The sequence below is a fragment of the Macaca mulatta genome, chromosome 10 (genome assembly GCF_049350105.2).
Source record: "Macaca mulatta isolate MMU2019108-1 chromosome 10, T2T-MMU8v2.0, whole genome shotgun sequence".
Taxonomy (NCBI): Eukaryota; Metazoa; Chordata; class Mammalia; order Primates; family Cercopithecidae; genus Macaca; species Macaca mulatta.
In genome coordinates, this window is record NC_133415.1 from 23,812,191 (window position 1) to 23,824,647 (window position 12,457).

General features: G+C 51.2%; 1 protein-coding gene across 1 annotated transcript in view; it reads left to right on the forward strand.

Moving 5' to 3' along the window:
• Positions 1 to 10,043, forward strand: part of MN1 (MN1 proto-oncogene, transcriptional regulator) — a 54,094-nt gene extending 44,051 nt beyond the window's left edge. Inside the window, exon 2 of the mRNA XM_015149976.3 lies at positions 7,195 to 10,043. Within this exon, the coding sequence (XP_015005462.2) occupies positions 7,195 to 7,376 (182 nt within the window). The 3' untranslated portion in view covers positions 7,377 to 10,043. The remainder of the gene's footprint in view (positions 1 to 7,194) is intronic.
• The last annotated feature ends 2,414 nt before the right edge of the window (positions 10,044 to 12,457 follow it).

Here is a 12,457-nt window from a genome sequence, read left to right on the forward strand (position 1 = left end):
AGTATCAGGACTCTGTTGAGGGAATGTATAGCTGGGGCTTGCAGTGCAGGAGAAAGCGCTGAGATGAGGTTGGAGGCCTGAGAGGGAGTCGGGCTAGGGCATGCAAAGCTAGGAGGTACTGGGGAGCCATGGAAGTTTCAAGCAGGAGAGAGGCCTGCTGTGGTTGGTGCTTCAGGAAACTCCTCCAGCTCACAGGTTTGGAGGGCAGTGTGTAAGCAGTGAGGCAAGGTGGCAGCTGCAGGCAGGAGATGGTGGGTGTGTGGGCCAGGGTAGGGCAGTGGGGCAGGAGAAAAGTGGGCAGACTTTGGAGGCAACCTCTTCGCTCCTTGGTGCCTGGGCTGACTGTGGGGGATGGGGAAGAGTGAAGAGTGACCTGGAATGCCTGGGGCTGGCTTGGATGCAGTGGCCCTGCCCTTCTAAGGAGGTGAGGAACAGAAAAGCTGCCAAGGTCTGGGGGTCACAGATAAGTGTGGGGAGGGGGGGCTAAGGGACTCCCAGGCTGTAGCACGAAGGCTCCAAGAGGTGGTGGCTCAGCCCTGTGGCCACCAGACCTGCCTCAGCTTCCAGGCCCATCGCCCAGCCCCCCAGTTGAGTGGCAGCTGTCACAGAACCCAATGTCTCCCCGCACCAGGTCCAAATAAAGGAAAAACCAAAATACACTTCCCTTTGTCGGAATCCAGCGAGGGTGAGTTGGGCGAGAGTCATCCGCTATTGTGTGCTGGGGCCCACACTGCTTCTTACATAAGCTCCGAGTTAAAAATACGCCCGGAATTCTCATTCTCTGGCTCGGCCTGGGATTGCACCCTGACCCCAGCCTCAGCAGCTTCCAGCACCCGCAGGGACGAAGAAACTGCCCCATGGCACGAAGCTAGCACATGGCACTTCTAGCTCTGGCTGCCTCCAGTGCCAAGAACAGTAACAGTGGGCTGGGCGTGGTGGCTCACGCCTGTAATCCCAGCACTTTGGGAGGCTGAGGTGGGCAGATCACTTGAGCCCAGGAGTTTGAGACCAGCCTGGGCAATATAGCAAGACCCCATCTGTACAAAAAACAAAACGAAAACCAGAGGCTGGATTGCAGGCCTGGCTCTGCCTCTGACTCCGTGTGACCTTGATCAGGCTCTGACTCTCTGGACCGTCTTTCAGTTCATCTGTAAAGAGCAACAGTAGTACCAGGTTAGGGGATTAGAAGGAAAAACATGGCCAGGCATGGTGGCTCACCCCTGTAATCCCAGCACTTCGGGAGGCTGAGATGGGAGGATTGCTTGAACCCAGGAATACAAGACTAGACTTGGCAACATAGTGAGATCCTCATCTCTACAAAATAAATTTTAAAAAATTAGCTAGGTGTGGTAGTGGGCACCTATAGTCCCAGCTACTTGGGAGGATGAAGTGGGAAGATTGCTTGACGCCAGGAGGTTGAGGTTGCAGTGAGTTCTTTTTTTTGTGCCACTGCCCTCCAGCCTGGGTGACAGAGTGAGACTCTGTCTCTAAAAGAAAAACAGCAACAGCAACAACAGAGGAATGGTAAGTGTCAGAGCAGCTACCCTTTTTTGACAAAGGGCTCACCGTATGTTGAAGGCTTTCCAGCTATCATCTCACTTAATCCTTCTAGCAGCCCGTGAGGTAGGTTCTCTTATTCTTCCCATATGACAGAAGAGGTTAGCACCTGGCCTGGGCCATGCTCTGGGGGAGTACCCAGGGAGCCCTTGATATGGGCAATTGTTGGGCTCTGTCCTTCCCCCCAAATGCCCCTGGCTTTCCCTCAGGTAGGCAGCAGGGCAGGAGGTGGCTGGGTCAGGAGTCTCCTTCCCTGGGGTTCAATGGTGGAACTGTGGCTGGGAGAACCACCAAGGCAGCCCTTTGCCTGGCGTGGGAGGTGGCAGCCACCTCCGCCCGGCTCACGACGCCTGAGCACGTGGCTCACCCACATGGAAACCTGGTCCGGGGATTTTAGTGCAGAGCAGGGTGATGATGAGGCCTATTTTGCTGACTTTAAAGAAAAAAAGAAAACTCGGCCCCCTCTACGGGTGGGTGGCATCTCTGGAAGCAAAATTTAAAATGCAACATCCCCAGGTAAACGTCCCCTCTTTTCCATTCTCCCTTCACCCCAGGCACAGCCTGCAGAAGGGTCACTCAGCCCTCCCTGGACCCAGCCCTGCAGGTCCCCACTGTCACCTGCAGGCTGGCCAACAACATCGACAGGCTGTACTCAGAGCCAGTGTTGCCAGGAGTGCCCCACGTGCTGAGCATTTTGCATGGATCATTTCACTAAATTCTCCTAACTGCCTCCATGACGGCCGGTCCTATTATTTTCCCCGTTTTGTAGAGCCAAGGTTCTGAGAGATGAAGTGATGTGCCCAAAAGTTCCTTGCTCCACGAATGGTGGCCGCTATCATTGTTGAACCCTGTAAGAGAAACGGAGTGACTTGGAGTTATTCACGCAATTGCTTTTTTTGGCACCTGCTCCTGGTTCTCTCCTTCCCTTAATGGAACTTACTGTCTCCATTGTGGATGGAGAAGTTTGGAAGACAGAGTCCGACGTGGGTCTTGTGATTGCAGCGGGGTGAGCAGGGGGCAGCCTGAACCTCTGCAGCATGATGACCAGAAGAAATGCTATGGTGTTCAGGGCAGGGGTGACGGGGTAGTAGGAAGAGGCTGGAAGATCAGCAAGGATTTGTGCCATGAAGAAAAGCTGAGAAGTGCTTTTGGGAGGAGAAACAGCAGGGGTGTCTGTCTCAGCTCTGGGCCTTGACCCTGGGCATGGGGCGTGAGGTGGTTCTTTCTGATCGTATCTGTCCTTAAAAACCATCCTTCAGTCTTTCCTTGCTGGGCATCAGTGCCCATCAGTCCCCAAGAACCAGAGGCCCCTCCCCTCACGCCCCCCCGTCCCCGCCCAGTGCTGCCTGAATCAAGTGAGGCACACGAAAGGTTATCTGTTTTGAGACAACGTCGCCCCAGCCTCTGGGACTGACCCCCCAACATGTACATGGTATTGCCAGTCTCTTGTGAGGTCGCCCCACGCTGCTGTTAGCCGGACTCAGCAGGAATCACCATCCCCAAATTGCAGATGAGGAAACTGTGGCTCTGCAGACAGGAGCTGCCTAGGTACAGGGCATTTGGGATTCCACCCTGGCCTGACCAGCTGGGAATCCTGGGCTGAGAGGAGAGAGCCACACCCTTAGAGCTGGTGACCTGACCCTGGGTGACCCGTGGGTAGCTCCTGCCCCTTCAAGCCTCAGTCTTCTCATCTGTCAAATGGGGATGAAGGGCACTTCACAGTCAGTGCACTGGACCCAACTGAGGGCCCAGCACATGCAGGATCCAGAGGTGAACAGGCCAAACCTGCCCCTCTCCACATGGCCACAGTCTGATGGGGGAGGCTGATAATCAAGTGGAAAACAGAACAGCACCCACTGGGTTCTGTGGTGTCTGCCAGTGCTGGGCGCTGAGTGACTCCAGGGTCTCCCTCAACCCTGGGAGCTTGGGAAGGGGGTGGTTTTATCTCTGGGTCCTGGTGTGGGGGCTGGCATGCTTGCCGCCTCAAGGAGTGGAGACTGAGGGCCTCTCTGGAGCTGGGGCAGGCCGTGACTTGAGGCGGCTTCCGTGAGACTGATTTATCGGCAGCGACTCGGCAGCCCTGGGGAGCCGCGGTCTGAGGGCGTGTTAGGTCCCCCTAGCTGGAATGAATCCGGCGGGAGGATGAGTTCGGTCATGCTTGGGTTGTCAAGAACTGAAGAATAATATTCTCTCTTAAAAATGTTCCCTGTGGATACCAGACTGGTAGGCTCTCTTGCTCATTCTAGGCAGAGGCTGGGGAATCCTGCACCCATGCTTTGTGACATCTGGCAAGCCTCTCGCCCTCTCTGAGCCCAGGGTGGCCCTGCCAGGGTGGGGAGAAGGGGCCCCCCCACTGATGGGCTTGCTGGGGGATGGAGTTAGATAACACACAGAAGTGTTCAGTTGTGTGCCTGGGACGCCCTCATTAAGTCCACCCCTAATAAGAACGGCAATGGTTTCTGGCATTAGCACACCGCACGCTGATGTCTGAAAGCATCTTTAGAAAATCTGGCCATTTGGGTCTGTCTTACCCATCGCTTGGCAGACGCAGCTTCCTCTGCCCGGTGTGTTGCTCAGGAATTTTCTTTCACCTTCTGGGTGCTTGCAGCCCCAGAGCAAAGAGTTTCTCTCTCCTTTGGCAAGGAGCTTTATCCCTCGGAGTCTGTTTCCTCATCTGTAAAGTGGGCACAAGCATTGCTGTGTTCATTCCTTGAGATAATGTGTGCAAAGTTGGGGAAATAACCCCCTTTCAGATTTTCTTTCTTTCTCTTTGTGGCAGATACTACTTCCCTCACCCCACCCCCGCCAATCCAGATCTTGCAGTGCTGGAATAAAATTCCTTTGGAGATATTAAGCAGGGGAGGGTGGAGGGGTCACTGGGAACAAGGCAAGCATGGGTTCAAGAGCAAAGGTTCGGGCACTGTGCCTCAGTATTGCCAGAATCCAGGGCCTGCCATGTTCCTGGAAACCCTGCCTCTGATGCCTTAAGCTTCCTGGGGTACCTTCTCCCCAGGAAGAAGGTATCCAGGCGATACCTGGATCTTAACAGCATCCAGATTTCACCACTACGAACTAGCTTTGAAACCTTGGATTCAGAACCTCAGTTTCTCCTGTGAAATGGGGCAAAGACTCCTGTTTCATGGCCAGGAACATGCCCACCTGGCTGGGCCCCAGGAAGTAATGGGGCTTTAGGGGCTTCTAAGTGGCTGCAAAGCCCCCCTCACCTCTGACCCTCCCAGATACGAAAGACAGCCCCAGCAGCACTGTTTGGGGGTCTCTCTGTGTGCCAGGCCATTACAAGGCCCCAGGGGAGATGACGTCATCCCCATTTTACCAGTGGGGAAACTGAGGTCCAGAAGAGCCTTGGCCACATAGTAGTGGGGCTGTGACTCCAAAGTGACTGTGCTTTGGTCACAAAGAGATACTGTTTCCGGGCCTCACCATCAGCTCCAGGAGAAGGGTGGGGACAGTGTCTATCCTGTTCCATGCTAGATCCGCAGGCTTGTACCATGCCTGGCATATAGAAGGTCCTCAATAAAGGCATGTTAATTGCATGAATGAATGAAGTGGCCAAGGAAGGTGCCTTCCTCCCCAGCTCCAGCTCCTCCCAGCATGCAGATCTCAAAGCAAGGTGTCTCTGGGGCTCCAGGGTGGGGGCCCCAAGCCCAGTTAGTCATGGCCTGTCCTCAACTGCCTGGGCCCATCCCTCTGGGAGGATTTTCTCTGCACGCAGTGGCTCAGCTCCTAGGGGAGGCCTCCTGCTTAATCCCAGAGGGCAGGGCGGGCGGGTGACTCCTGCCTGGCACAGGGCCCTTGGCTGGGCTTGCACAGAGGATTGAGGGCAGGCCGGTCGTGGAGTTCAGTATCTGGGTGTGCTCCCTCACCTGGAGCAGAGCCCCCTGCCCCCAATCTCAGCTTTTTTTCACTTCTACTGAGGCAGAAATTCAACATCAGCCCATATTCAAACCCAGCTTTCTGTCCCTTCCAGGCTGTGTGACCGTGGGCATACTCTAAAGTCAGACTCTAGGAAATGAGAATAATGAGACTCTTCATTGACATATGGCAGGTCTCAGGACAGAGCCAGTGGTCACATGGTAGCCGTAAATGAGAAGTCCTGCAAATTGCCTGCTCTGGTCTAATTTATACTAAGATGTGAATGGTTGTCAGACTCCTTTCTCCTCAAGCACGTCTAACACAGACATCCCTGTGATCTGTGGTGCTTTCTGGCATTGTGTGACTCAATGAGAAGGGGGATCGGGGGATTTTCATTAAGGGTATGGGAGAGGAATAGACTCCCCCACCCCAGGCACCCAGAGTCCTTTCATGTAGCAGCTGAGAATGGTGCTTTTGTGCTGGTCTGACCGGGGAGCTCAGATTCTCTGTCTTTCCTGCTCTGAACACTTCACCCTCTGTCCTTGTGAAGATAGCACTTTATAGTTTATACAAACACCTTGTACATATTAACAGCCTAGTTGACTAGCCATCATAAGGAGGTGCATGAGCCGGGCAGACACCCCCATTTTCAGAGGAGGGGACTGGCCTCGGGTCCCTTTGTGGAGCTAGAACTGGATTCTCTCAGCTGTTACGTTGGAGCTGTGTGACCCCAGGAAAGTTTCTGTGCCTTTCTGGGGCTCAGACTTCTCATCTGTAAAATGGAGTCTGAGAAAGCTATGGCCAGAGCATAGGAGGGAATGAAAGACATAGGCAGGTGTCCTGAAGGGCTCCTCCTCTCCCATGTCCTCACTCTCAAAGTCACTTCCATGGAGCCTCAGCCCCTGCACACCAGTGAGGGGCAGAACCTTCAGAGGTGGGAGGGGGCTGAAAAGGGAGCAATTGGAAAGTCCTGGGGAGTGCTTGGGGCTTGGGGAGTGCTTGAGGATTGGGGAGCACTTGGGGCTTGGGGAGCTGTGGGTTTCTAGTCTTTGTGACTCAGCTGTGCCAAGCTGGGTGTCCACAGGCACCTTCTCCATCCTTCCTGCTCCTCTGGGAAGGGTGCTGTGACTCCACACTTTCTCCTATGTGACTTGGGGCAAGTCATTTTCCCTCTCTGAGTCTCAGTTTTCTTAGCTATAAAGCAGAGGTGATCATCCTTACTCCTGGAGTTGGTATGCAGTCTGGCACATTTTAAGAAAGTTCCCAGCTCATGGTAGACCCTGAGCAAATGTCTGTCCAGAGGATGACACACAAACAGGCTGTGTTCTGGACCCAGACAATCCTCCCCTCCACCCTTTCACGGCATGTGGCGAACTCCTACACATCCTTTGATGCCCAGTTTAGATGCCCCTCCTCCAGGAAGCATTCCTGACTTAGATCATGTCCAGTTAATCTTTTGGGAACTCTGGTGCATCAGAGATGGGCAAACTCTTGAGTTTATCCTGCCTCACTTTCCTATTTCCCAGTGGGGAAACTGAGGCCCAACAGGGGGGTCTTCCCTTGGCTGAGATCTCACAGATGAATCAGAGGTAACAGCAAGAGGATTCGAAACAACATCTCTAGATCCTCTGGGACCAGCTTTAGCCATGGAAAGAGGGCGTGGACGGTGCCTCCCTTGTATGCCTCTGCCACTTTGGCCCCCATTATGGTGTCCCTCAGAGATGAGCGTGCCACTAATATCCTCTCTTCCTTCTCTCTCCACAGCCCACGACCTCCCGGCAAACAAGGCCTCAGCAACCCAGCCTGGCAGCCACTTGCAGTGCCTGTCTGTCCACTGCACAGACGACGTGGGTGACGCCAAGGCTCGGGCCTCCGTGCCCACCTGGCGGTCCCTGCATTCTGACATCTCCAACAGATTCGGGACATTTGTGGCTGCCCTAACTTGAATGACAAGAAAGACCCCCTCCTCTACCAGGCCCTTCCCCTCCCCTTCTCTGTCTCCTTCCCCCTCAACCTGACCCTACCCCTCTGTTAATTTGAAAGGGCCACTATTGCTGAGTGTATGATTTTTTTTTTTTCTCTAGGTTGGTACCTGCTTAGTGGCATATGGACCGGAAAGGGTTAATTTAAAATGGGGGGGGGAATCTCAAAAGTTTTTTTAAAAAAGAAACTTGTCTGCCACAGTATGTTACCAGTGTTAACCCTTCTGCAGTTAGCAAACTTTTGCTTAAGCCTTTTTCCTCTAGATACTCCCCATGTTTTGGTAATCTTGGCATACATTTTTTAGATGACCTCTTTCCTTGTTTTATTTTCATGCTGCTGTATGTCCAAGTATTGTTATTTCATAATAAGACAAGAGTTGCTTTCTTTTTTATTCTTTTTCCTTTTCTTCCCCCCTCCCCTTTTATTTTCTTTTTGCTTTGTTCACTGCTTATTAAAATGGAAATCCTGGAGAATAGTAGTTCTGGAATATTGCCGGGTGAAAGTCAAATTGTCTTCACAATATTATATATTGACACCCAAGTGTCATCAGTTAGGCAGGAGCCAAACAGTGAATGCCCCCCTTAGGTATTCCGCCTGGGATTTTGTTTTGTCTGTTCCCTAAGAAAATATATTTTCATTCCTGCAAACACAGTGCTCAGCCTTCAGTTCCCTTCCACTTGGGTTCTCTCTTCTCCTGCTGGAAGCCGCCCCTCTCTGCGATGGACGTGAGGACGTGTCCAGCTCTGCTCTGTGGGAAGGAGTTGGAATGTTCGACAGTAGTGTTTTCTCTCCTTTTCTGGGCCTCCTCGCAAATGCCCAGGCCCTGCATTTTCACGCTGTGCTAAGCAGCCTTTGGTCTGCATGGGGGATGGTGTGCTCCCAGCCTGCAGTCTTTGGAGCCAGGTTGCTGTCCTTGCTGCAGTCAGGCCAGCTGTGCCTCGGGCGCTGGAGTTGGAGGAGGCTGAGTTCTCAGCCCTTTCCCTTTTCTGAAAGCTGTTCCTGGCCGGGCATCCCAGGGAAGAAGGAGGGGACTGTGTGTATCTCCTCCACCTCTCCCATTCCATCCCCAGTCCAACCTGGGCAACCCCACCCCCGGGAGGGATGAGGCACCCTCTTGCTCAGCCTGCTCAGCCTTCTCTGAGCCCGGGTGTCTTTCTTTGCAGGGATCTGCAGACTCCCGAGGGCTAGAGGACGAAGAAAGAGAATATAACAAAATGACTTTGATTCCTACGCCTTTTAGTTTTGAACCCTGGAATTCCTCTGCCCCCTCCCCAACTTTTGATGGAATCTTACCCTGTTGCAAAACTAGAGCCATGTCCCAAGCATCTCACAAAGGAATAACTGCTTTGAGCAGAGATGAGTGGTGGTTGTCATGGACAGGCACTTTTGGGTGCTGTTGATGCCTGCAAAAGCCATTTATGGCTTGTGGTGGGGGGCATATAGATTCCCGGGTGGGTTAGACAAGAAGTGACTGATACCACTTCACCCAAATCGGTGATGGTTATATTTAATTTCAGTTATTGTTATCGAGCCTGTCTTACTAAAACGCTCCACTTTGAGCTCCTCCACCCCCTCTAGGTCCTCAGAGTTTGCAGATCCGGGCTTTTTTTAGCAAGTGACCTGAAGGCTCTGGGCTCACCATACAACACCCACATTGTTTATTTCAAAGAACTCTTCAGCAAAGGGAGAGGAGCTTTCAGAAAAACCTCACTCTTTCCCCTCCCTTCTCCCCTCTTTCCTTCTGCCGGCCCTTTTGGCTGGGGTCTGAGTCTGCGGTTCTTGCCTGGGCAGTCTTGACCTGGGGCAAACCCCGGCTTCAGAGGGCAGACAAAGCAGGTGGCATGAATTGATCAGCGAGAAAGGTATGAGCCGAGGCAGTTCCTGCGTTCTGCTACAAAAGGAATGGAAAGGGAAGAGAATTTTCCCCCACCGTGGGCTGTGGGAGAGTTGACCGTATTGTGGACAAAACTCCGTGACCGCTCTGATTCTGCAGTGTACAGCTGTTTGAGAGCTTCATCATTTTACTTTTGAAACAGGAATGATTTCTCCTTAATTGCTTAAGGCCGGGGAGCAAAGTGTCTTAACTTCTGTCTTTGACTTTCCCAGCGTTGAGTCATCAACACTTTGCCAATTAGCTGATGGTCCTGGCAACCTCGGAAACCCCTGAAGTTTTAAAAACTTTCTCGCTCCCCACGACCCCCAGAATGAAACAGCTTTAAAAATAGCCTTAAGCAAAAGGATGTTATTTCATTAAATTTGGTTTAATGGAAAGAATAAAAGTAAATGAAAAACACACCCAACACACTAGACTCCGAACACTGGTAATCAGTACTGCATAGCAAACTCTTTAGAAAAGAAAACGAAAATGTTATTGCACATGTAAAATATGAAAACTTAACTCTGCTGTGTGTTAGGCAATCCTGTAATCTTTTTTGACTCTTAAAAGAAATTCATTTCTGAAATGCTTGGTTGGAAGACTGTGACAATAGCTCATGAAATTGAGTGTTATTTTTTTCTTTCTTTTTTAAAAAAATATGTAAAGTGCAGTCTTCTGTATTCCTGCATATTGTATATACCTGTATATGTTTTCCTGAGCAGTTAAATAACAATAAATATGACGTTAATGGTGACTGTGGTATATTTGTGGGTGGGGCTTGCTTGCTTTGTTTCCCCCCAACTCTATCCCCTTTTTACATCAATCTCTTCAGATTCTATGGGATGTACGGGTGTAGGTTTGGATGCTGTAGTGTGTGTGTGTCTGTGTGTGTGTACTGATGTTGTCCTAAGTTGGGTCATTTCAGTATTTCTCAGCCTTGGCACTATTGACATTTTGGGCCTGTTCATTCTTTGCTGGAGTGTAAAGGGGGCAACTAGGCATTTTGGGAGGTTGAACGGCATTCCTGAACTCCACCTACTACATGCCAGTAGCACCTCCCACCCTTGTGGCAACCAAAAAAAAAAAACTCTCTGAACATTGCCCAACGTCTCCTTGGGGGAAAGATCCTTTGGGAGCCAAGAACCCTGTATCTGACTCATGTAGGAGGGAGGGGCAAGGGAAGTGCCACCCAAGTGGCTGTGTAGGGTGATGCTTACGTTTCTGAGTTCTAGTGTTGAGTTTCAGATCCTAGTAAGCCTGGGAACCTCCTGCAAGTTATGCAGCTTCTCAGCTCCAGCGTTTCCTCATCTTTGAAAGGGGTCTAGCTCATGGGGTGGTTATTGGAGACAATGTATTGGACACAACACGTAGGAAGTGCTTCATAAGCATAAAGCATCAGCATCAGCACCATGACCTGACCACAGGGCAGCTGATGGCGGTCTGGAGTCGCGCTGTCCTGGGGCGCATGCTGCTTCCTCTGCTTACAGCCACGAACCTTGGGCAAGCGGCTTAACTGGCTTAAGCCCCTAGTTTTTTGTTTCTAGAGTGGAGCAAGTAACATCTAGCTGGAAGCTCACTGTGAGCACCAGCCCTGTAAAAGGATCGGTTTGCCTATGGGCCACGCTTTGGGCAGTGGCTTCACTCCAGCATCTGTAGCCTCAGACCTGAGGCCACTACAGACCCTCCCTGTTCTTCCCTTTTGGACCTTTACCTCTCAGTGTTTCTCAAAGCATGGTCCACAGAACCCTGGCCGCAGAAACACTTAAGGGCTCTTGTTAACTCCAGATTTCTGGCCTTGTGCTAGACTGCTGAATCAGAACGTCTGAACTCTTATTTTACACATAATTATAACAGGTGCAGTTACCTTCTTTCACAGCCCGCAGCAGACCAGAGGGCTAATGTAGGTGGGCCCGATGCCAGGTTGGAGCAGGAAGATGAGTCAGAAATGATGGCGGCAGATTGAGAGCTGCAGTGCGGCCATTCAGTGTGGAGGCAAATAGCTTACACATATCTCCAATGACTCTACCCCGGAAAACATCACACTAACGCAGTGTGTTCACAGAAGCTCCCCAGACTGGCATTAAGCTGGTAAAATGTTTAATGACATCCAGGAAATTCCCTATCTCAGGAGCAAAGAACACATTTAGGAAGATTACCCGCCATAGTTGCTTTGTCACTGGGGCTGGAATCCTGAGTGGAAAAACCTCTGCGGGCACTGGGTCTCCAGGTGGTAGGCAGTGTACTCTCTCTGAGCCTCAGTTTTCTTGGCTGTAGAGTGGACAGAAAGAGTGTTATGACCCCACAGAGCTGTCTATGGGAAGACTCCTGAGCACAGTGCTAGGCACAGAGCGGGAACAGGCAGTGCCAGCCCCCTTCTGACACCTGGTGACACCTTTCCACTGGCATGTGGTAGGACACATCTTCCAGACTCTTCAGAGTTAGACATGGTGCTTCCACTTCCTGTGACCCGTCTACAGGATAGAATGACCATGGAGGAAATTTGCTTCCCTGGGACTGACTCAGAGACCTGGGTTCACCCCTCACTGGTAACCAAAGGACACCATATAGGTGCAGGCAATTCAAACCGTTTCATTCTAGCTCAACAGATGTATTCAGCTCCTATTATGTGGCAGAAGCGGAGGATCTAGATAATAAAACTGCCATGAATCGAGAGCCACACTCAGTACTAGGCACTTTACAGACTAATATTTTCTCATTTAATCCTCATGGCAACCTCATGCCAGGGCAGATTCATCCCATATCCCAGATGAGGCAATAGGCTCGGGGAGATGAAGTGTACAAGGATGTGCCGTCAAAAAGTGTCTCTGACTCCAGTTGTCATGGAGATCATGAATCATCCTGCTCTTAAAATACAGTCTAGAAAGAGGGAATAGGAGTGGATGGACAAGTACATTGACAGTTAAAAGTGAAGGGAATATGCCCAGTAACCCATGGCTCTACAAAGTATAGATGTCACTCAGAGATTCATGAACCCCATGTGGGAGGCTTGGAAAAGGCTTTCTCCAGCAGGGCATGTCCAGAGAGGGTTTTGGAGGATGAATAGGAGTTCATCCTATTCATCCCAGCACGTAAACTGAGCCTAATTTTGCAGAAGTTTTATTGTATTTTTTTTTCAACTTTTCAAGTTTTCTTTATATAGGTAATGGC